Genomic DNA, 25209 nt, shown 5'->3' on the forward strand with positions numbered 1-25209 from the left:
ATTATTTCTTCAAATACCTAATTCTCATTACATTGACTTCCTCAATTCCCCTCTAACCGAATTTCATTATATCACCTATACAAAGGTAAAAGGTAAAGGTACCCCTGCCCGTATGGGCCAGTCGTGTCCGACTCTAGGGTTGTGCGCCCATCTCACTTAAGAGTCCGGGGGCCAGCGCTGTCCGCAGACACTTCCGGGTCACATGGCCAGCGTGACGAAGCTGCTCTGGCGAGCCAACACCAGCGCAGCACATGGAAACGCCGTTTACCTTCCCGCTATAAAGCGGTACCTATTTATCTACTTGCACTTAAGGGTGCTTTCGAACTGCTAGGTGGGCAGGAGCTGGGACCGAGTGACGGGAGGTCACCCCATCGCGGGGATTCGAACCGCCGACCATGCGATCGGCAAGTCCTAGGCGCTGAGGTTTTACCCACAGCGCCACCCGCGTCCCCATCACCTATATAACATTCTCCAAATTCATATTTCTGATAATATTGGCTCCTTTCATTTGCTAACCTCTTCTCCTTTATTAATATTTTAATCCTTAATATTTACTATAACATATTCTTATTCTACCCGTAAGCCTATTTATTATTTCCAAGAATTTTCTATTTATCTTATATCACAATGTTTAGCTAAATATTCTTTAAATTTCTTCCAATCCTCTTGTATCTGCAGTGGCGTAGCATGGGTTATCAGCACCCGGGGCAAGGCAAGTAATTTTCGCCCCCTAACCCGTGGATTTGCGCCCCCTAACCCGTGGATTTCCCTAACCCCCAGATGTTGCGCCCGGTGTGGCCGGCCCCCCCTGCACCCCCCACGCTACGACACTGTGTATCTCCTCTTCTTTCTGGTTGCGGATTCTTCCAGTCAGGTCGGCCAGCTCCAAAAAATCCAACATCTACATACCTCCTTGTCTTGCGCCCCACCCTGTGTTTTCTCCTGCAGCCCATCCTTTCACACAGAGGCTCATTCTGTCATGTAGTTATCACCTGATGCTTGAAGTGGTACAATCCAGGAGCAGTTTAATCATGTGGTCTTACCATCTAGCCCAAGCAGTTATTTAGACGGAAGTTACACTGGTAATTTCCCAACCCTTTCCCGCAACAAACTTTCACCATCACAAATCCGATACAAGCTCAAACTGTCAGTTTTAATTTCTCTTCAGTGTATTCTGACTTCGGACACAATTACCCTTTTGCCGCGCCCTGCCTGCTACACATGTAAATCATTAAAGCCACTCCCCGTACAGAAAGAGGCAGACTTTACCGTGTGCGTTGCAAGACTCCAGTGTAGCAAAAACCACAACAGTCCCTCGTCAGTTCCTATTGGTTGCTTGGACTAACAGAAACCAGATAGGAGGAAGCAACCTGTGTTTTGGAACTGCCAGTCCTATTGGCTGCAAGGACCAGGAGAGCACCAACCAGGTTGAAGTATCACGCCGATTAACATATGGAGAACATCTGAAATGAGGCCAAGCTGGTACTAAACGGTACCTGTACCTGTTCTTGTATTTTTTTTAAATGATATTTATTAGAGTTTCAAAAAGAGTTACAAAGGTAAAAAAAAGAAATAAAAATAGAAAAAAGAAACAAAAGATACAAAATACAGAAAAAATAAAAACCATTAAAAATAAATCCATCTTTCCCTGTCTTGCCTTTCATTCACTTATTTCCTTGACCTCCTCACACCTCCCTGTTTTGTGTTCCAGTTCAATGGTTACTTCAGCAAATCCTTTCCCTCTTTGTTTTTATCTTAATATATTATAGCTTTAGATTTTCACCTGTTAACAATCCATTATTACATACTCCTTTTTAACATTGCTGCTAAAACCACTTAATTTCATTCCGTCATCATTTTAACATTCATTAATTTTGCAATGTTTCTGTAGGAATGTTTGTTCTTGTAAACATGAATCACATCAAGAACATGGTTTGCTAAAATCTATGTTAGGGTCAGTGGGATTCCTATCATCTTGTCCTCTCCAAAAAAAGTCTTTCTAAACGGAAACATTTTATAGAAAGGGTCCCAGGGCATAATCTGTAGTGGAAGAACATGAAACTGCATCTCCAACTTATATGTCTGGATCCTCTGAAGTTACACAAGGCTGGGGCTGCTTAGTGCCTAGATGGAGAACTTGCTGGATCCGCAAAGTAATGCCAGTTTGTGTTCTAATATGGATATAAATTCAACAATTGAGGAGTTAAAAATCTAGGCAAGATTGCCTAGATCTCAAGCATTTGGCCAGTTCTAACTGTGTTGCCACTGACTTGACAAAACGGGTTGGGGGTATGCAGGGCAGAGGCGCACGATATAAGCACAGCTGCATGTCTGTACACAATTTACTGGAAATGAACTCAACAGAACATGATAGGATCTGTTGTTTGCATCTGTCTGTCTTGAGAGACACTGGAGTGTGCTTCTAGGGGTGAAGTTAAACTGCTGCGTTAGCAGCACTCCTCAGGACACAAGCCTGGGCAGTGTATATGGAGGTCCTGTGCTGCCCAGATTACAAGACCCCCATCTCAGCCTCACTGATGTGGCCCAAAGGAAAGCAGAGCAAGATGTTTGGCACCAGCTTGGAGCAGGAGTTGCCGGAAGGAGGAGTTCAAGGTGCCATCCAACCGTCTTAGGGACTCCACTCGGGTTTTGTGTAGGGTTTCCTCCATCGTCTCTTCCCCTCCCTCAAGACAGCAGAGGTTAAGCACCAGAGTTTTCCTTCTTTTAGACAGGCCCCCTTTCTATTTTGTTATTTGTTATTTACTGTCTTATTTCCTCCCAAATATTCTATACAAAACACCCACCCACACAAACACAGAAAATAATAATAATGATGATGATGATAATGAAAATAAATATTTTCCCCCTTCTATCTTACAAAATCTTTTCTTCAATTTTGACTTCCTGTCAAGTCCCTTCGCATATGTTTTATCTTACAATTGAATGGACACAAAACGATACGCCCCCTTTCTAGGTTGACGAGCCCCATTTGCCCCTCACTTCCCTGTACAGCACATGCAGAAACCGCCTTCTAGATGGTTGGATCCACTAGTAGTCTTGTCCACTCAATCTCCTGGAGCCTGTCTTCACAAGCAGGTGAATTCCCTAAGTCACTGAGAGTTTGACACCCACCAGCTACCCTCACCTGGTTTAGCTGGCCAGTGGAAGCCGTTCCTGGGATGTGGCCGCTATTGCATGCTGACAGCTTCTAGGAGTCACAGCTGAGTGAGAGCTGTGTTCAGGGTGGGGACCAAAGGTGGACAAACTACCCAAGAAGGAGCACAATGTGTCCTTACACCCCCACTGTGGAATCTTTCTCTCTGTAAACATGCGTAGGATTCTTTAAAAGGTAAAGGACCCCTGGACGGTTAAGTCCAGTCAAAGGTGACTATGGGGTTGCGGTGCTCATCTCACTTTCAGGCCGAGGAAGCCGGTGTTTGTCCACAGACAGCTTTCAGGGTCATGTGGCCAGCATGACTAAACTGCTTCTGGGGCAAAGGAACACCGTGACGGAAGCCAGAGCGCACGGATATGGTGTTTACCTTCCCACCACAGCAGTACCTATATATCTACTTGCACTGGTGTGCTTTCGAACTGCTAGGTTGGCAGGAGCTGGGACAGAGCAAAGGGAACTCACTCTGTTGTGGGGATTCGAACCTCCGACCTTCTGATCAGCAAGCTCAAGAGGCTCAGTGGTTTAGACCACAGCGCCACCTACATCCCATGTATAGGATCCTACTGTAAGTCCTGTTTATTTCTGTGGGAGAACTTTAACCATCAGCAAACATGACTTAACTCTCCCCATCAAATGAATGGAGTTTCAAAAAAGTTCTCTGTGCTGCCTGGATCATCCTGATCATTCTGCCTTTGTGGGGAACCAGGGAATTCCCAGAGCTGTTTTCCCTTGAAAGGAGCAATGTGCCACTTCTCTGCCTGTAAGGGCTGGGCAAATTAAGTGCTTGAGCCTGAGCTGTTCCAGGCACAAGCTTGTTCATAAAGTCCAAAGGTTCCTAAAGCAGCCAGATATTTTTAGCTGGCGGGAAAATGGAGTCCTGCTTCCTGGTCAGGTGTTTGCTTCAGGGAGCTGCGCAGATTGAAAGTAAGTGCTGAGTGACTAACTGTTTTTCTCCAGCTTGACACGCAAGCCACTAGCCTGTTGAGAAGATGGAGGCTTGGATTTACATTGATAAACAGTAGGATGGCAAGAGGGGAAACAGTGGTCCAACTATGTACAGTTTGCTAGACTTAGGTGAAAAAATTCACAACCCTCATACAAAACAACCCTGTATAATATACACCCAGGAACTCCTGATTGCTCCCAATTGTATTCAGTCCCTGCTATAGGAACTTAAATGGCACTGAATTCAAGCTTTTCCCGAGGCTTAATGTGCTCTCCTGATCATTCCTTTACAGCCATGGCTTTACCTTTTCTGAATTTGATGCTATGTGACGTCAGGTGATGGACAGGTGTACAGCATCCCCTACTACTGGGGGAGGTGGGTGGATGGCGGGACTTGCAGCAGTGCCCCAGCCTGAGAAAGTGTGTGCGCATCTCCCAACATTGCTCTATAGCTCTGTCTGGTGGCAGCAGCGCTGCATGGAGGCAGCAGTTAGGGGGTGCAATACTTTCCTTGCCCTGGGCACTGGCAACCCATGATACGCCACTGCCCAAGAACCTAAGGAAGCAGTCTCTCAGATATTTGGGGACTGAGTCATTAAGGGCTTCAAACCCTAATGTGAGCACCTTGAATTGGGTCCCTTGGCTTATTATAGCAATAGGAGATATTTGCATTACCTGGAAAAGGGTGTGGTTTGCAGTAGGCAACCTTAACAACATCTACCCTCCTATTTTCACCCGCCTTGATAGACAAAATGGTCTCTGATAAACAACACGATTGCATCCGCCCCGAAGCACAGTGGAAAGGTCTTCAGCAGGGTGATGACAAACATGCAGGTGTGCCAAAGAAATGGGTGAAGCCGACTCAGGCACAACATTACAAGGAAACTGGTAATTCCAGACTACACTGCCTGCTGAATAGTCACTGCCGGGGTCAATGACCTTCTTCTTGAAGACTGAAGGAGGCATGAGTCACGCCTTAAGCTTTAAGGTTGCTGAGAGATCCAGGAATAAAACCCACAATGGATTGTGCGGCTTCCCCCACCTCTTTGCATTGCAACTAATTGTCAAAAAGGCAAGGAGGGTGATGGAATCGGGAATGAAATCTGAAAGCTTCTTTGCACATGCTCCAAGATTTTGTTTAGTATACTGTTTCTACGCTGCAGCCAGGAATCTCAGATAAGTTCCTGAAGCCAGTCAGCTTCAATGGAAAGCCAAGATTCTGGCCGAGTCAGAATTTGCCTCCGTCTCTACTAGTCCTAGTTACAAACATGGCATGCCAATCCAGTTGATTGATTGACATTATGGCCATATCATTCTGGATAGTACTTTATAGAAGGGGGCAGTGGTGCACTTGAGCCCAGACTTTAGGGTGGAGGTCCAGGGCCCCACTTGGCAGAAACCTTTCCCTCTCCTCAAGGCAACAGGGCTGCCTTGCTACATTTTGCTACTGGTGATTGGGAGCGGCCGCCGAGACCATATAACACCGGTCTTGAAAGACCTACATTGGCTCCCAGTACGTTTCTGAGCACAATTCAAAGTGTTGGTCTGACCTTTAAAGCCCTAAACGGCCTTGGTCCAGTATATCTGAAAGAGCGTCTTCCTCCCCCATTGTTCTGCCCGGACACTGAGGTCCAGCTCCGAGGGTCTTCTGGCGGTTCCCTCACTGCGAGAGGCCAAATTACAGGGAACCAGGCAGAGGGCCTTCTCGGTAGTGGCGCCCGCCCTGTGGAACGCCCTCCCATCAGATGTCAAAGCGATAAACATCTACCTGACATTCAGAAGACATCTGAAGGCAGCCCTGTTCAGGGAAGTTTTTAATATGTGACATTTTAGTGTATCTTTCATCCTTGTTGGAAGCCGCCCAGAGTGGCTGGGGAGACCCAGCCAGATGGGCGGGGTACAAATAATAAATATTATTATTATTATTATTATTATTATTATTATTATTATTATTATTATTATTATTTTGAAGGGAATACTCATAGCCATTTAAAGGGGCCTCCTATCCCAGAAAATGGGTGGCACTGTGGGTTAAACCACAGAGCCTAGGACTTGCCAATCAGAAGGTTGGCGGTTCAAATCCCCACAACGGGGTGAGCTTCCGTTGCTCAGTCCCTGCTTCTGCCCACCTAGCAGTTTGAAAGCATGTCAAAGTGCGAGTAGATAAATAGGTACCACTCCGGCGGGAAGGTAAGCGGCGTTTCCATGCGTTGCTCTGATTCGCCAGAAGTGGCTTAGTCATGCTGGCCACATAACCCGGAAGCTGTATGCCGGCTCCCTCGGCCAGTAAAGTGAGATGAGCGCCGCAACCCCAGAGTTGGTCACGACTGGGCCTAATGGTTAGGGGTCCCTTTACCTTTACCTACCCCAGAAAAACAATTTGTAGTAGGTGAATACACATTACTATCCAAAGAGGCCATCCCAAGTAAAACCAGTTAGTTCAAAGTCTAAAATTACCAATATGATGGTACTTACTTTGGTTTGTTTCTGGAACAAAGCATAGTAAAACTTCTAAACTTAATTCTCTCCTCTTAGGCAAAGATCATAAGACCTGGCTGGTAGTGAGATTCTGTGCCCAGATTTGTAGGCACAGATCATCCTCTAGTATAAAATTGCTTACTAGGGAAATGCTGAAGTTGCCCTTTGGGGCGCCTCAGGGTCAATTTTTTAATGGTAGCCCAAATCTCAGTTGTATGGGTGTATGTATATATTTCAATTTTAGCTCATGAGCTATTGCTGCAATCTGCTCCGATTGTATATTTTATCTCTATGAACGCTATTTTTCTTGCGTTGTGTTATGTGAGCTGGTCTTTGACTGTAATAAATAAATTATTATTATTATCATAGTAAAACTTGAATGCCTTGTTATCACCTCATTCACTTGCCAGAGCAAGGAGGATCTGGAAGATGGCGCTGTTGCTCCAGCTCTAAAAATAAAAAAGACCCAGAGCTGCAACTCCCTCCTCCCATTCCAGTCCGTTCTGCCCGAAATTGTGATGGAATATTGGCAATTTGCTTTTACCCTCCTTAAAATTATCTATCGGCTTGTCTACTTTACAGTGTTTTAAATGCATCTCCTGATATTTTTGTACTATTTTTAACTGGAGTTTTAAAGCTGTTACCGGTAATTATATTTTGTACACCACATTGGGACATATATGTGGGAGGGCAAATAATAATAACAACAACAGAGATGATAACAATATAGCTGTTACAGCTTTATTGTCAACTGCAAAAGAGACATAATGTATATGCATTAAAATTCCACAGAAATTATATTCCAAAGCATTAATTTATTTATTTTTACAAAAAAACAACAACAACAACACACATCAAGTTCATTAACTCAGCAAGACGTCAGCACAATTTTTTTGTAGAAATGAAAACAAGAAGCCTGAGGAGTCCATTGTGGAAGGCAACGGATGAAACTTGTTTGCAAAGAAGCGAGAAGCATGAACCAGGTTGTTTGCGAATACGACCCTTAAACACTTTGAACAAGCCATTTTGCTGTAAACAATCTTTCTGACATAAACACATATAGCTCGCAAATACGCCAGCATCGAAACATTATACGAAGGGGAGAGGGGTTCACCATTGCAAAAAACAACACACATTATAAATAAGGTCTTCTACCATATGTTTGAAATGACACTTCATACTTCCACAGTTATTTGTTTTCCTGAACACTTAACTCAGCCAGAATCTGGCAACATGTACTAGATGAAAGCAATCTTAGAAAAATCAAAATTTGTTGAAATGACACTTCACTCACAGAGAAAGATTTGGCAGCTTTTCATTGAGGTCAACTATTTTAGCTGTTTACACTTTTATGGAAGGCAGTCTGACGGGGGTGGGGGGGATCCTGGCTTTGAAATATAATGTCTTAATGAAATTATGGAAGAATGTGCACTTGTTTTGGCAGGAGGATGCTAGAAATGTATTGTATCTGAGCCATAGTTGTAATCTGCCTTTTAACCAGGGCTCAAGTGCATTTCGTTAACCTGCCAGGTGGAACGTGAAATAAAAAAGTTGGCGACTTAATCCTGAGGTATGTTTAATGTCAGATCTCCAGACTGGGAAATTGAAGATCTGCAGCACATTCAGGCTTAAAAACCTTTTGGGTTCATTTTCATGCTGGTAGCTAGGATTTTTTTCTGAACAAATCAAATTCTCCCACTGTAATGAATGGTAAAGTATGAAGGGAATCCCTGCTGGCATGCCTAATATTGCCTCCATCTCTAGATTGGGTTAAAGCTCTCTTTGCTAGCTCTCCCCCATTTGAAAAGCAGCTGTAACATTTCATCTTCCTGACACATTTTGAATAATATGGTTGGTTTTCTTAGCGTAAAAGAAAAAGTAGTCATATTTTCCCTCTGAAATGTAACTCTGCATTTGCTTCTTTCTTTCTACAGCTTCCTCCGTTTAAGCCTAACACTGTAAGGGAATTTGTCACATTTGTTATAAATGGGAAATTGTATTCTGTTAACTGCTAGCTAAAGTTGTACAACTCATCTTAAGAATACTGTAACTTCTGTTGAAAGGATGCTGTTTAACAGCCTCCTGGTGTGCTTTCAAACATTCACCTGAAACATTTGGTTCTAGCTGATAACCCAAAAGTAACCAATTATAGTCGCAACAAAAATAAGTAATCATACAATGTCCTACCTGTAGGACTAATATTGGTACATTGGCACTGCAGATCTACTCGATTTAGAGTTGCAAATAGATAGCATTGAAGTAATACATTTTTAAAAAATGAATATAATGCTGATTATAGAACAATACGTTTCTATGATTCTATGTAACAGCTTACATTCATTTCGCTGTAACAAACACACAAGCAAAATATTCCTTTCCCTAGTTTAGTTTAGGCTGGGATTCTAATTCCTAGGAAATGGGAATTGCAAAGAGCTGATAAACTGATTTGCACTGTCCAGAGTTTGGAGCGGAGCGGTGGTGGAATGTTGCCCGTTGGTATGCATGAAATCCCATAAATTTTCAATACAGTATAACAGCTGAGTGAATGAATTCGAGACCTATGGAAATCAGAACGTTGAACTCTGGGTTGGGGCACCCCTCCCAGATTCCTTCCTTTTCCAGTGCCCTTCACAGTTCAACATCTCCGGTAAACAGTAAATTCCAGTTCTCTCTTCTCCAGTTCCTTCCATTTGCAAGCAAACTTTCACAAATGTTTTCTGAAGAAATCATATCACAGGAGCCTTTTTTCTCCACAGGAAACGTTTCATCTCCTCTGTCTTACGGAAGTCTCTTTTCACGACTCCACACACGTAAAGGTCGGGTCTTCTGAAATTTTCTTTGATTTCTCTTTCTCCATTTCCTTTCCTTTCCCTCAAAGCGCTCTCACGTTTCGGGGCAGAAAAGCTTTGAAATCAGGTTGAGGATCTTCTGGCGGAGATTCCATTTGTCCCCCATCCTGCGTAGCTGCAAGGCACATTCCCGTACCGCCTCCGGGTCTGTAAAAAGTACAAGCACGTTGTTAGTCTTCGGTGCTAATCATTTACTCATTTAACAACAAAGGTCCATATAGTTAAAGCTATGGTTTTCCCTAGGGGACACAGGTGGCGCTGTGGGTTAAAGCCTCAGCGCCTAGGACTTGCTGATCGAAAGGTCGGCGGTTCGAATCCCTGCTGCGGGGTGCGCTCCCGCTGCTCGGTCCCAGCGCCTGCCAACCTAGCAGTTCGAAAGCACCTCCGGGTGCAAGTAGATAAATAGGGACCGCTTACCAGCGGGAAGGTAAACGGCGTTTCCGTGTGCGGCTCTGGCTCGCCAGAGCAGCGATGTCACGCTGGCCACGTGACCCAGAAGTGTCTCCGGACAGCGCTGGCCCCTGGCCTCTTAAGTGAGATGGGCGCACAACCCCAGAGTCTGTCAAGACTGGCCCGTACGGGCAGGGGTACCTTTACCTTTACCTTTTATGGTTTTCCCAGTAGTGATGTATGGAAGTGAGAGCTGGACCATAAAGAAGGCTGATCGCCGAAGAAGTGATGCTTTTGAATTATGGTGCTGGAGGAGACTCTTGAGAGTCCCGTGGACTGCAAGAAGATCAAACCTCTCCATTCTTAAGGAAATCAGCCCTGAGAGCTCACTGGAAGGACAGATCCTGAAGCTGAGACTCCAATACTTTGGCCACCTCATGAGAAGAGAAGACTCCCTGGAAAAGACCCTGATGCTGGGAAAGACTGAGGGCACAAGGAGAAGGGGACGACAGAGGACAAGATGATTGGACAGTGTTCTCAAAGCTACTAACATGAGTTTGACCAAGCTGTGGGAGGCAGTGGAAGACAGGAGTGCCTGGCGTGCTCTGGTCCATGGGGTCACGAAGAGTCGGACACGACTAAACGACCAAGCAACAACAACAACATCTAGAGCTCGACTGTAAGGAAACAACAACTTCAAAGCTGTTCATCGAAGTCTTCTAGCATTATAAGCCTGATGCCGTTTTAAATTATATGTCATAACCCATAAAACAAGAGATATTGACCCAAACCAGGGATGCCTCTGCAGTTTGTATACTCCTGAACATGCTGGGTTCCCCATTCACTCCAATGCAAGGTAATGGAAGGAGAACATTCAGTTGCTCCCATCAATGAAAGTAGCGGGAAAGACTTGTTTGTTTGGCCATGGTGTGCTTAAGAATGCAGAGTTGGTAAATAGGAGCGTCCTTCAGGCATTTCTGCAGTGCTGGCTACATAGAATTGCAAATCTGAATATCAAAAAGACAGCCCAGCCCCTTCCCCTATTTTTTAACAGAGCTCCCCCCCCCCCACTTTCTTAAACAACACAGTGGGATAGAAGTTGGAGGCAGGACAGAGCGTCACCCTTTGACTTCGTGGATATTCAAATTATTCAGGGAATCAGAGCACCTGTAAACATCAGAGCTATGGCAGTGCATCTACATTGTAAGCAAACGCTTCCTGTTTAAGCTCTGGCCTCTCCAGTTAAAAGGATTTCAGGTGACAGACCTATCTCTCCCTGAGATCCTTGACAGTAGATAGTGGATCAAATGGGCAAACCCCCAGCTATAGGGCAGATCCCTACGGTCATGCAAAGCTTCTGGTGGGATCAGCTTCCCTTTGCAGCCCTTCCCCAACTGCTTTCATAAGCTCTGACCATTGGCTGTGGATGCTGGGGCTGGTGGGAGTTGTAGTTCAAGGCGCTGGGAGGGCATCAGAAGGCTGCTTTGTGGTCGTGGAAGTGAATGGCAATGCCTGGACAGGCAGAGTCAAGGCAGTCCTTCAGGGGACTGTTGGATCTGGGCAAGTGATTGTTGCAAATACAAGCGGGAGGGGGAAGGGAGCCATGGACTTCTATCACTGACCTGCCTAAGGAATACTGACTGTTTTTGACATTTGTACCGGGCAACATTTTTGAATTATGGTGCTGGAGGAGACTCTTGAGAGTCCCATGGACTGCAAGAAGATCAGACCTATCCATTCTTAAGGAAATTAGCCCTGAGTGCACACTGGAAGGACAGATCCTGAAGCTGAGACTCCAATACTTTGGCCGCCTCATGAGAAGAGAAGACTCCCTGGAAAAGACCCTGATGTTGGGAAAGATGGAGGGCACAAGGAGAAGGGGACGACAGAGGACGAGATGGTTGGAGAGTGTTCTCAAAGCTACAAACATGAGTCTGACCAAACTGCGGGAGGCAGTGGAAGACATGAGTGCCTGGCGTGCTCTGGTCCATGGCGTCAGGAAGAGTCGGACCCGACTAAACGACTAAACAACAAAAACCGGACAACTTGACAACTGAAGCGTTGATTTTCATGGCAGGTCATGAACCATAAACACAAAGGGGGTCACGACCTGGACCTAAGTGGGGTTGCAGCTATGCCCTCAGGGCCATGGGAAATGGGAGAGATGGGAGAGAAGAGGTGCATTTAGGGTGGGTCTTTGAGTTGAGACCCAGGACTGAAAAGACCACTCCCCCAAAAGATTGTTCAGCGGGCACGCCCGGGCTCCGAAATCAAGGGTGGGTGGCGTCGGGTGGGGTGGACTACATGGGCTCGGGGGTCCCTTCGGACTCTGCGATCCACTACAGAGGCGCCTCCAGACCATCGATTGCCGCTCACCTCAAGAAGACGGCAAAACTGATCCGGTGCCTCGACGGGCTCCCGGCGGGAAGCCTGTGCCCGAGGCGGCGGCGCGCAGACGAGGCGCCGAGCCGTCGTCTGGGGCCCGTCCGGCGACCTACCTGGGGGCGCGGGGTTGCGCGGCGCGCCTTTGCGCGACGTTTTGCTCGGCATCATCTCCGGCGCAGCGAGATCCAGCGGGAGGCTTTTATTCGAGGGGCCTTCGGAGCAGCGCCGGGAGTCGACGGGGCGGACGATGCTCTCGGCTCGCTCTCTCCCGCGTTCTGCCAGCTTCTGGTCCCGGCGCGCCCAGGCAAAGAGAAGGTGCCGGGGGTTTCCCCGGTGACGTGATCGCGAAGCCCCGCCCCCTTTGACGAGGCTTTCCTCGGGGAGCCAATCAGAGGCCGGGATGCCCGGGCATGCGGGGGCAAGTTGGAGGAGGGGGAGGGGGCAGCGGAGGCGGGAGGGGGCTGGGCGTGTTGGAGCCCGTCTTGGGGACCAGAGGGGGCGGCACCACCGAAGGGCTGGCAGATCGGGGTGGGGTGATCGGGGCGGGCAGTCGGCGGCCAACGGAATTCCTCCTGCCGGCTGCAAAAAGCTGTTTTTTTTACTCGGGTGCGGAAGTGTAAATGTGCGGTTTATTTTAGAAATATAAACGAGGTCGGTTTCGTTTCATCACTAGGGAAAGGAAACTACACGCTTGCAATTATGAACGATGCTGCTCTCCCCATTTTCTCACGCATTTTTGCGCAAATGTTTAATTCTGATCATTTAGTGTTGACCACTTTTAAACACACACATTTTTCCCCCCCTTTATAGAAGGAACTCCGAATGGCTGAATCTGGGCATTCAGTAGGGAGTAGTCAGTCAGTTCTATTGCACGTAGCCAAAGGCTGCCGCAATGTACACAGAATCATTCAACAATTAAAAGAAAATATACTGGATTGATACAAAAAACTTAAAACATTTACGTAGGGAGTAACTCGCGCACACGGCTTGAGACAGCCTATCTCTGGTACTGGGGCGGATGTAATCGAAGCTTAAATTCCATTCCTTTCTCCTCCTTGATTATCGTGTCTGCAAATATTTGGCAAAAGGAAATCCGCTGCTCTTTTACTTTTCTTTTTGAGGGGTGTGTGGCAGTTTCCATGTGCTCCCTTATCTTTAAATCCACCATGTTCCCTACCATCTCTTCTGCTCTTCATGTGCATGTAGTGTTCAAAGACAACAGCCACGCCGAAAATAGAAGAGACCCATCTCAAGCAAACTGGTCTTCTTGCGAAGGGTCTGGTCTCATAGTTATGATGCAAGTGGTTAGAAAATCTTTAATAAAAATACATTTAAAAAGAAGAAGAAGAAGACGACTGCAGACAATCGCGCAGCAGCAAAATCTGGGTGAAAGGGCATGTTCGCGTGTTGTGGGAAGTGAATCCAGCCTCTTTGCTTTCTCTTACCCATCACCTAAGAGACTGGCCCTTTCTCACACTTTTGGAGCAGTGCTATGAACAGGCAAGCAGAGACTGCTGGATCAGGCCAGTAGCTCACCCAGTTTGTTCATCCTGTTCTCCTGGTGGCCAACCTGCTGCCTATGGGAAACCCTCAAGCATGGCTCAAGCTCAGTCACACTCTCCCCTCCTGTGGTTCCAGAAACTGGTATACAGTGGTACCTCTAGATGTGAATGGGATCCGTTCCAGAGCCCCGTTCGCATCCTGAAGCAAATGCAACCCATGTCTGCGCATGATGTCATTTTGAGCGTCTGTGCATATGCGAGCGGCGAAACCTGGAAGTAATGCATTCTGTTACTTCCGGGTCACCACGGAGCGCAACCCGAAAACGCTCAACCCGAAGCTACTTTAACCCGAGGTATGAATGTATACCTTGGTTTACGAACTTAATCTGTTCCGGAATTCCGTTCTTAAACCAAAGCGTTCTTAAACCAAGGCGTGCTTTCCCATAGCAGCGGGGGACTCAATTTACAAATGGAACACACTCAAGAGGAAGCGGAACATGTTCTTATTCCAAGGCAAAGCTCAGAAACCAAAACACCTACTCCATGGTTTGCAGTGCTCTTAATCCAAGTTGTTCATGAACTAAACTGTTCTTAGACCAAGGTACTACTGTATTACTGTCTCCAGCTGCAAAGGCAGAGATAGTCATGCCCTCTATGAATTTCTCTAATCTTTTAAAGCCATCTGAGTTGGGGACCATCACTGTCTTGTGGGAGAGTGTTCCATAAGTGGATAAGTACTTTCTTTTATCCGTCTTGACTCATCCAGCATTTAGCTTCATCAGATGCCCATGAGTTTTAGTGTTATGAGAGGGAGAAAAGCTTTTCTCTAGCCATTTTCTGCACTTTTCTTTTAAATATAGTTTTTATTGTATGGTTTCATTCTGTAAGCCACTTTGATTTTTTAAAAATGACACGGTAGTATATAAATGTGGTATATAGATAGATAGATAGAAATAAAATATTACCTTTAACAATACGTTCCACCAGTTTCCCCAAGACAGACTTTAATCTAACTAGCCTGTAATTTCCAGGATCCTTTTTAAAAATATGGTGTCACATGAGCTGCTTCCCAGTCCTCAGGTATGGAGACTGATCTGAGGGACAAGTTCTGTATTTTTAATAGCAGATCATCAGCTTCACAGTTGAGTTCTTTGAGAACCCAGGTGCCCTCCAGACGAGGTGTTTAGGCCTAGAACTTCATCTCTCATCACCACTAAGTCCCTCAGACTCTCTTCCTGTAAACGTTGCTGTGGGGTTTGCCCTATATTTTCTGTTGTGAAGTCAGAGGCCAATAATTCATTCAACTGCTCTGCAATCTCATTCTCCTCCTTTAGCACGCCTTTAACTCCCTAGGAGAGCCAGTGTAGTGTAGTGGTTAAGAGCGGTAGTCTCGTAATCTGGTGAACCGGGTTCGCTTCCCCGCTCCTCCACATGCAGCTGCTGGGTGACCTTGGGCCAGTCACACTTCTCTGAAGTCTCTCAGCCCCACTCACCTCACAGAGTGTTTGTTGTGGGGGAGGAAGGGAAAGGAGAATGTTAGCCGCTTTGAGACTCCTGAAGGGGAGTGAAAGGCGGGATATCAAATCCAAACTCTTCTTCTTCTTCTTCTTCTAGGCACCCAAAGTTCCAAATGTTGTTGTTGAAGAAGAAGAAGAGTTTGGATTTGATATCCCATTTTATCACTACCCTAAGGAGTCCAATGTTCCTAACCACTACACCATACTGGCTCTCCCACATGTTCTTAGCAATGTGCATAGTTCCTCACTCCATATATGAATATATAGTGATATGTATACGAATGCAGGTCTGTGTATATGTGCATCCTAACTGACTCCGCTCAAAGGTACATTTCAGATACAGAGATGGAGAAGGGAGGAGTTATATAGGTTCACCCGGGCTCAGCCAGGAACATGTAAAAACAATAAAAATTCTTTTCAACATATGTTGAATGCTATTTCTACACTATTTCTCAATTGTTTCTGCTAGAAACGCTTCTCTACAAGGGGGGGTGGGGTGCTTTTAAATGAACTGGGAAGCTCATTGCTAGAGAAACCAAAGAGTGAGACATATATGAAGGAAGACCAAAAAAAGAGAAAAGCTTCAAAATGAACTGGAAAGTCCCTTCTCCACTGCCTGGAGAAGGGACTTTCAGGGCCATTTTGAAGCTGCTATTTGACTCTTCTCTTGGGCTTGTGTGATGGTAAAGAAGCTGAACAGTGGCGTAGCGTGGGTTGTCAGCACCCAGGGCAAGGCAAGTAATTTGCGCCCCCTAACCTGTGGACTTGCGCCCCCAACCCATTGATTTGCGCCCCCTAACCCTAACCCCCAGATGTTGTGCCCGGTGTGGCCGGCCCCCCCCCGCACCCCCCACGCTACGCCACTGAAGCTGAATTAACTCTCTGCTTCTGTCTTCATTGCAGAAGATGTAGTGCGGGTTCCTGTGTCTGAGGAATCTGAGGAAGAGAGGCGAATAGTGATGACAAGAGCCATTCTAAACCTTATTTTTAATAAGCACAATTCAAAGTGTTGGTGCTGACCTTTAAAGCCCTAAATGGCCTCGGTCCAGTATACCTGAAGGAGCGTCTCCACCTCCATCGTTCAGCCCGGACACTGAGGTCCAACTCCAAGGGCCTTCTGGCGGTTCCCTCCTTGCGAGAAGCAAAGCTACAGGGAACCAGGCAGAGGGCCTTCTCGGTAGTGGCACCTGCCCTGTGGGACTCCCTCCCACCAGATGTCAAAGAGAAAAACAACTATCAGACTTTTAGAAGACGTCTGAAGGCAGCCTTGTTTAGGGAAGCTTTTAATGTTTAATAGGTTATTGTATTTTAATATTCTGTTGGAATAATTAATATTCTGTTGGAAACCCAGCCAGATGGGCGGGGTATAAATAAATTATTATTATTATTATTATTATTGACAAAATGAACACAAACAAATGACTGTCCTGATGGGATCCACCCATTAAAGAACTCAAATGTGATATTGCTGATTTGCTAGCAAAGATATGTAACTTGTTCCATACTGGAGGACCAATGCATTTCCAAGAGCCATCTGGCTGATCACTGTGAGAACTGGATGTTGGACCAGATGATTCAGCAGATTCTTCTTACGTTCTTATGACTGAAAAGTGGCCAGGGGAGCAACATTTTTAAAAACGAGGGTGTCAAGAAATTATGACCCAGTTAGCTTAACATATGTTCCAGGGAAGCTAGGGTAAAATACAGCTTTGTTAAATACAGTGGTACCTCTGGTTACATACGCTTCAGGTTACAGACTCTGCTAATCCAGAAATAGTGCTTCAGGTTAAGAACTTTGCTTCAGGATAAGAACAGAAATTGTGCTCCGGCGGCGTGGCAGCAGCGGGATGCCCCATTAGCTAAAGTGGTGCTTCAGGTTAAGAACAGTTTTAGGTTAAGTATGGACCTCCGGAACGAATTAAGTACTTAACCCGAGGTACCACTGTATAGATATGATTAAGTGGTCTGCCAAGACCTCAGCAATTTTCAGGTGGTCCCTGCGGAGCCACTGACTGCCTCCACTTTTGGCTTTAAAAAGAGATTCAGGCCATTCTAGATATGTTAAGGTTATCATTGGTTACTAGCAATGATGGCTATACTGTATTATACCTCCGCTATCAAATGCCTTGGTATGCCTCAGCATATCAGTTGGTGGGAATCACAAGCAGAGAGAGGGAGGTCCTGCTCAGGGGCTTCCCACAGATATCTGGTTGGCCACTGTGAGAACAGGATCCTGACCTAGACATTAGCCTAATCCAGCTGGGTTCTATTTAGGTTCCTATGTTCATTTCAGTGGTTCTAAAAGTGTATAAAGCCAGAGCAGCTGGAAGGCGGCAAAAGAGGGAGAGCCCCAGCTGCGTCCTGCCTTTATGGGACAGGCCACACATCCTGGACCAACCCGATTGGCTGGCCAAGGGCTGATGCAGCTGGGAATCTCCCAGTCACGCAGGGCTGGCCTCCCACCCCCTGCACACGTGGAAGGGTCGTGAAGCCCACAACCCCACCTCCTCCTTAAGGCAGAAGTGGCCTTCTCAAATACTATAATTTCCTGCGCATGAAAATCCACTGCTTCCTATCAAAGCTGTTGCCCTACATCCAGAATTTCCAGGACATATCTGGAATACTGCATGGCAACCATGCAGTATTGCATGTCGGCAGTGTTGTTTTGCCTGTTGTCTTTGTCCATGGACAGACCTAGAAAGCATCCTAAAAAGTAGAGACATCACTTTGCCAACAAAGGTCTGTATAATTAAAGCTATGGTTTTCCCAGTAGTGATGTATGGAAGTGAGAACAGGACCATAAAGAAGGCTGATCGCCGAAGAATGGATGCTTCTGAATTATAGTGCTGGAGGAGACTCTTGAGAGTCCCATCGACTGCAAGAAGATCAAACCTCTCCATTCTGAAGGAAATCAGCCCATAGTGTTTACTGGAAGGACAGATCCTGAAGCTGAGGCTCCAATACATGAGAAGAGAAGACTCCCTGGAAAAGACCCTGATGTTGGGAAAGATGGAGGGCACAAGGAGAAGGGGACAACAGAGGGCGAGATGGTTGGATAGTGTTCTCGAAGCTACCAGCATGAGTTTGACCAAACTGCGGGAGGCAGTGGAAGACAGGAGTGCCTGGCGTGCTCTGGTCCATGGGGTCATGAAGAGTCGGACACGATTAAACGACTAAACAACAACAGTGTTGTTTTGGGTGATTTCCCTTAAAAATATCTCAAAAACCTCCATTTTTCTTTGCAAACTTGCCAAAAAAAAGCTCAGCAACAGTTTGGTTTTTCACTGTTTGAAATATGAGCAACCCTACCATCACTGCCTGCTTTTTGATGAGCTGTGAAGTTAATGTAGCTCCTCAGGCTTTTCTGAAATACTGATTTTCTTGAGGATTTGGTCACTACCACTGCTTCCTCCCACTTCTATTTGTTTCCAAAAAAACTGAATAAGTACAAAGCTAAAAAGTAAGAGTAGAAAGGTTTTATCTCGTTATATAGTTAAGTAACAGAGCGTGGCAAGGTTGTCAAATATCTTAATCTGTCTCTTTATCTTAGAGGCTTGCGTCATAAGTACTGATTGTTTTGATTCAACACCTGAAGGCAATTAGGGAACAACGGCTGAGCAATCAAAGAGAGGGGGCGGGTCTTCCATCCACTTCTCTTCAGCATCCAATCAGAAGTTACTAGGAGAGGCATTCGTTTTTCTCCCAGGCTCTAAGGATATGTCTCACTGACATGTCAAGTCAGGAGCGATGTTGTTTTGCATGTTCAATAAACATTGAATATTCTTTTAAAATAACTTTAATGGCTTCTTCTCTTCTTCCTCCCCCTCTTTTTGCTATATTATTCTTGTCGATGGCTGCTCACCTGTTTGTGAGCTGGTCTTTATTTATCTATTTGTGTGGGAAAGCAGGCATGGTGCCAGTAAATAAATAGATAAATACTATGCTGAATTAATTGAAATTTCTGCAGAAATTGTGTAAAGGGAATAAGAATTACGCGGCAAGAAAAATCAAAACCCCTTGATCTGTATAAATGATGATAATTGCATAAGGGTTTTTAAAATTCCCAAATAATTTACTCAGCATTTTACATAATGGATGCTGTTTTTGCTACTCAAGAAACAGGTGTCCATGCAGAGTATAGAGGACACATCTGGCCACTAGAAATCCTGCTCACCTCCTCCTCTGGCTTCTATGATTTCACAAGGCATGTGCACTTTTAGACGTCATGCCCATAAGAGCTAGAAACTTAGGTTGTTTTAAAAGGAGGTGGTGGATTGCTGAAATCCTGAGACTCCATAGACACAGTTATCTAGTGAGAGCCAGTGTGGTGTAGTGGTTAAGAGCGGTAGTCTCGTAATCTGGAGAACCGGGTTCGAGTCTCCGCTCCTCCACATGCAGCTGCTGGGTGACCTTGGGCCAGTCACACTTCTGTGAAGTCTCTCAGCCCCACTCACCTCACAGAGTGCTTGTTGTGGGGGAGGAAGGGAAAGGAGATTGTTAGCCGCTTTGAGACTCCTTAAAGGGAGTGAAAGGCGGGATATCAAATCCAAACTCTTCTACTCTTCTCTTCTTATCTAGCAGTAGGTCTCATGAAGCCAGTGGCAAAGGCAAATTTAGGGGAGTACAACCAGTTTGGTCGCACCTGATGCCTAGCTTCTGGGACACCCTGATAGGCACAGCCACTATGAAGTCAAAAGGTGCAGGGCACCAGATTTTGATGTCGCACAGGGTGCCACTGAAATGTGAGACCTCTAGGAATGCCACTGACAGTGGGCCCTACTTTTGAGTAGACGTACATAGGCTTGAATACGTTAAACCTGCATCGTGTCACACATCCCATGCATTTCTTCTGCTCTCTCAAAATTGTGACATATGTAGAACACTCCCCATAGGCTGTCTTCCGAAGATGCTTACAAGTGTTTGTTTCCCTGACCCTCCCTCTCCCGCCCCCAACTTCACCCTGAAGCAGGGGCATAGCATGGAGGGGGCCTGCTGGGGAAATGACCCCTGGCACATTTTGCTGGGGGGGGCACTGCTCTTGCTGCCAGCCCTGCACTGCTTTGTGAGGCTGAGAGCTGATCTGAATGATTCACTGGGCAAATCGTAGAGATCAGATCCCAGCACTGCAAGTGGCTCCGGGCTGGCAGGGTGGTGTGAGAAGGATACGACAGCCATGTGCCAAGGCTGGGATCAAAGCCGTCTTTCCTATTGGGCTTACTGGCGCATTGCGCCAGGGCGCTGGCCTCTCAGGGGCGCCACAGCGAGTGGGGGAGCTATGCGGCTTTGCCGGCGGCCTCCCCTTTCTTTTCTTTTTTCCTTTCTTCTTAAATTTTTATCGATACAGCAAGAAAAAAGAAAAAAAACACAAATACCAAATTACACACAGGAATAACCATAGACACATAATTTTCTTAACAAACAATAAAACATATATTGGTCTTAACACTAAAGACCCAACCTCCCGTCTATTCCATATTTCGATTTCATATTACGTATTGCCAATATACAATTTTATTGTAATTAATCTTTTTCTTAATATATCTAATTTCTTATATCTACCTTGCAACTATTACTGAAGTTCCTCGAATGCCACAACAGAATTTAAACTACTATATTTATTTTTCAAATATTCTTTGAAAACCTCCCATTTTGAAACAAATTCCTGTTTTGATTTATTCTTTATTTTTTTCTGATAGACCGTCCAATTCAGCATATTCTGTCCGCTTTTGAATCCAATCTTGTACAGAGGGGATTTCATTACTCTTCCATTTTGCCGCAATCACAACTCTTGTTGCTGCCGTCGCATATAAAAAGATACCCTTCCTCTTTTGCGGAATATCCAAATCTGTTATTCCCAGGAGGTATGCCATTGGCCTGCATGCCCGCCAGCTGTGCCCCGTCAACCATAGGGCTGGTGGGCATGCAGCTTGCCCCCCAAGCCTCTGCAGGAGGACAGCAATCCCCACAGAGGCTTGGGAAAAGGTTGACAACTCTGGGAAAGGGGGGGCGCCTGAGGAATCTTTGCACCACGGCGCCGGATATGCTTAAGACGGCCCTGGCTGGGATCGAAGGGCGCATGGCTACTACGTCCTTCTAACGCTGCCCTGCCAGCCTTGCAAAGTGGCTCAGGGCTGGCAGTGTCGACAGCAGAGCCTGGACTGGCGCACCGGGCTCTGTTCACCCTCTGAACTTCACCCTCTGGCGCAAACCCTCACGCACACCGGGTACCAGCAAACCACTCTGTGCTGCAGCATACACCATTTCATATGGAGAGGGGAGGGTGGAGGGGCTGCCTTGATTCAGAGCTCCCCCCTCCCGCCCCCCATAACCAGCAGCGCTCAAGTCTGATAACAGACTTGGAATGAAATCATTTATATGCGCGGCTTTCCATTAGCAGCCAGCGAAACCTATTAGGCTGGCTCTGCTTATGTGCAGCAGGATAGCCATATAAGGGGGAGAAAAGGATAATCTTTTTGGCTCGATGCCAGGGGATTTCACATCTCCCACCCAGCCAATGCCTGGACAAAGGATGACGTCTGACCATTTTCAAGACTGTAAAATGCTATGCAAGCAATCATTGAGAAAGATCCCTGTAGATGATCGTAATAAAACTGTTCTGCTTGTAAAACGGTGCATGCATTCTTTCCCCTCCCAAGGCACAACCAAGAAAACTAGTTTATCTGGTTCAACTTTTTTCATCACACACACACACACACAGACACACACACCTCTGAAATTTGCAAGTCATATTGCGAACCAAAGCAAACCACAACCAGCAGAAAGTTTTCTTGGTTATTTGAGAAGTTGAACCTCTATTTCCCCCATCCCTTGAAGTGACCTTCCACGAATTCTGTTGCCACAAATGTCGATTTTGCCACACACTTTTTGCTTCTTGATGTCTGATCAGTCTCCTTCAGAGGGCTGGATCTGGGCCAGGGGAGGCCCAGCTGCTGACTTTGTACTCAAAGGAATCTGAGAGGCAGGGCAACAGAAAATCAGCTTGCCTCATTTTTAATGCATAATTTCCACATCCCAATACGGTACACAAACTGACACACAGCTGCCCTTTGAAATTTGCACTTCTCTGAATTTTGCAATGCAGTTCTTGAACAACAACAATGAAAGTGTACAAGAAAGTATATTTTTAGCAAACAAAGCATACAGAACCACTTTATAGCAAGGAAAACTGCTTGCAAAAATGTGTATATTCAAGAAAACTACAGGAAAAAACCAGATATATCAGGAGAAATGTAAACTACGATGCTGATAATTCTTCATGAGAACTTTAAAAAATGTGTAATCTGATCAGACATTTGGTGAACTGGTGTGAAGACTGGAAAAAGTGGGACAGAAATTGACAGATTTCTCTGTCCCTAGTCAATGGTACTCCTGACCTGCCCCAGCAGTGCATGACACAATAAACCAAGGATAATAATAATAATAATAATAATAATAATAATAATAATAATAATAATAATTTATTTGTATCCCGCCCTCCCTGGCAGAGGCCGGGCTCAGAGCAGCTAACATCATAAAAACAACACAATATGCATAAAATCAGACATCAATTAATTAAAATACATCTTAAAATTGATTCAGACAAGTTAAAATCTGGGCAGGTGACAATTAACAGGCTGGAATTGAGAGTGGTTAATACTTGCCAGGACCAACTGTTTCCACTGATCATACAAGGACCTGTGAGCGCATTGGGGGCCTCCTTCGGGCTTGTTTTATACAAAGGAAAGTACCGGTAAGTCAAACTGCATCCTGCCCAAAGGCCTGGCGGAACAGCTCCGTCTTGCAGACCCTGTGGAAAGATGTCAAGTCCCGCAGGGCCCTGGTCTCTTGTGGGAGAGCGTTCCACCAGGCTGGGGCCACGGCCAAAAAGGCCCTGGCTCTAGTAGAGGCTAGTCTAATTTCCCTGTGGCCCAGGATCTTCAAGATGTTGTTGTTAGCAGACTGTAAGGTCCTCTGTGGGGCATACTGGAAGAGGCGGTCCCATAGGTACAAGGGTCCTAAGCCGTATAGGGCTTTAAAGGTTAAAACCAGCGCCTTAAACCTGATTCTGTACTCCACCAGGAGCCAGTGCAGCTGGTATAGCACTGGGTGAATGTGCTCCTATGGCAAGGACCCTGTAAGGAGTTTCGCCACGGCATTCTGCACCCGCTGGAGTTTCTGGGTCAGTTTCAAGGGCAGCCCCACGCAGAGTGACCCAATATCACTTGGATTCAGCTCTCTTTGTCTTCCAGCAGGAATTCAGGAAACTGGGAGGCTGATAACAGTTTATGCATACATGCCCTCACACTGTTAACGAAAAATAAACCTGGTCTGTTCTTTAGGAAAACATTTGTGATTTGTCAAAAAGCATTCCTGCCGGAACATAATTGTGATTGTGGAAGGAGGGGGAAAAGAGTCAAAATCTTGTGCATATCTATTTAAAACGGGGCACTGTGGAAAGACTCTTTTGTCTCATTTTAAACAGCTGTCAAAAACAGCTATTTCTATTACTGCTCCAGCTTGTCCGTCTTTTGTTTGTGTGTTAATTCAACAATGTTTCCCTTAATTGCCGACACTTGGTGTTTTAATTACTTTCACAAAAATAACAATATTCCTGCTATTGCATAAATATGCACAGAGCCCTATTTATACATCGCAGTGCACACACATACTGTTATTGGTTCAGAGAGACTTGAAATAAGCAGAACTAAAAACAACCACTATCCAGCTATCTATGGATCTGTTGGACACAATTTTTGAACAAGGTGATTGTGTGCTGGTGACTCAGTTAGCAGCTTCTTCTGGGTGATTCATATCTGGATTTACCTAAGTCTACCTTCTGACCCCAGGGACACGGGTGGTGCTGTGGGTTAAACCACAGAGCCTAGGGCTTGCTGATCAGAAGGTCAGTGGTTCGAATTGGTTGCTTGGTCCCTGCTCCTGCCAACATAGCAGTTCGAAAGCATGTCAAGGTACAAGTAGATAAATAGGTACCACTCCGGTGGGAAGGTAAACGGCGTTTCCGTGCACTGCCCTGGTTCGCCAGAATGACCCGGAAGCTGTACGCCGGCTCCCTCGGCCAATAAAGCGAGATGAGCGCCACAACCCCAGAGTCGGTCACGACTGGACCTAATGGTCAGGGGTCCCTTTACCTTTACCTTACCTTCTGACCCAGTTTTGGAACTGAGGGTTTATCTGCACTTGCTCTTTCCAGGCGCAGTCCATGCTTTAAAGCTCAGTTTTCAAGTGCCCCCAACTTTATTATTATTTTGCTCTTGAGTTTTGCTCATGAAAACCCACTCTTTAAAATTCAATCGGAGCCAATGGCATTCTGCAGAAAACCCAAGCTGACATGTGCTCCAGGGCAAAACAAAACACACTAGGACATGGTGCGCACTTGTGTCCGGAAAGAGCCGGACAAAAGAAAAGTTTGGATCAGCCCTGAGACAGCCTTGGTTGCACTTGTGGGTAACCTACACCCAGTGGAAGTACATTCCCAAAATATAAGATAAAAAACAAATAAAATAAAACCTACATACAGCAACAGTGTTCTGTGTTGTGTTGACTCCTATTTGTTATGTGCAAATGGCTTTAGATACCTATTAGGTCCATAAATTACCATGTAGCATATATTCAACACAAAAAACAGTGACAATTTGTTGTTGACAAAGGACAGCTGGACATATAAAGGGCCCCATTACCTTCAGTAGCTTAGGGCCTCATCAAACCTAAATACAGCCCTGCCTACACCAGGAACTGCACAAAGGGAGTGCACTTTTCCTGGTTTTTTTTGACCACTCAACAACTTTTCAAATTGTTGATTATGATAGCCTTCTGGACTGCTGCTCTCAGTCCCAAGTGAGTAGGGTTGCCATACATCTTGGAAATCCCAGACATGTCCTGTTTTCGTCTGGATTTTTACCTCTTGAAATATGGTAACCCCACGACTGAGGGACACTGCCTTAAGATGG

General features: G+C 45.7%; 1 protein-coding gene across 2 annotated transcripts in view; it reads right to left on the minus strand.

Moving 5' to 3' along the window:
• Positions 1-8892: 8892 nt before the first annotated feature.
• Positions 8893-25209, minus strand: part of PMAIP1 (phorbol-12-myristate-13-acetate-induced protein 1) — a 33860-nt gene continuing 17543 nt past the window's right edge. The window contains exons 1-2 of one of the 2 annotated variants that reach the window (XM_081930087.1): positions 12336-12582; positions 8893-9594 (exon numbers count right to left, since the gene is read on the minus strand). In XM_081930087.1, coding sequence (XP_081786213.1) covers positions 9482-9594; positions 12336-12390 — 168 coding nt within the window. In that variant the 5' untranslated portion in view covers positions 12391-12582 and the 3' untranslated portion in view covers positions 8893-9481. Of the gene's footprint in view, positions 9595-12335; positions 12583-25209 lie in introns of those variants that run through there. The other variant, XM_081930086.1, reaches the window with a different exon arrangement.

The sequence above is a fragment of the Podarcis melisellensis genome (assembly GCF_964234715.1).
Source record: "Podarcis melisellensis genome assembly, chromosome: 11".
NCBI lineage: Eukaryota > Metazoa > Chordata > Lepidosauria > Squamata > Lacertidae > Podarcis > Podarcis melisellensis.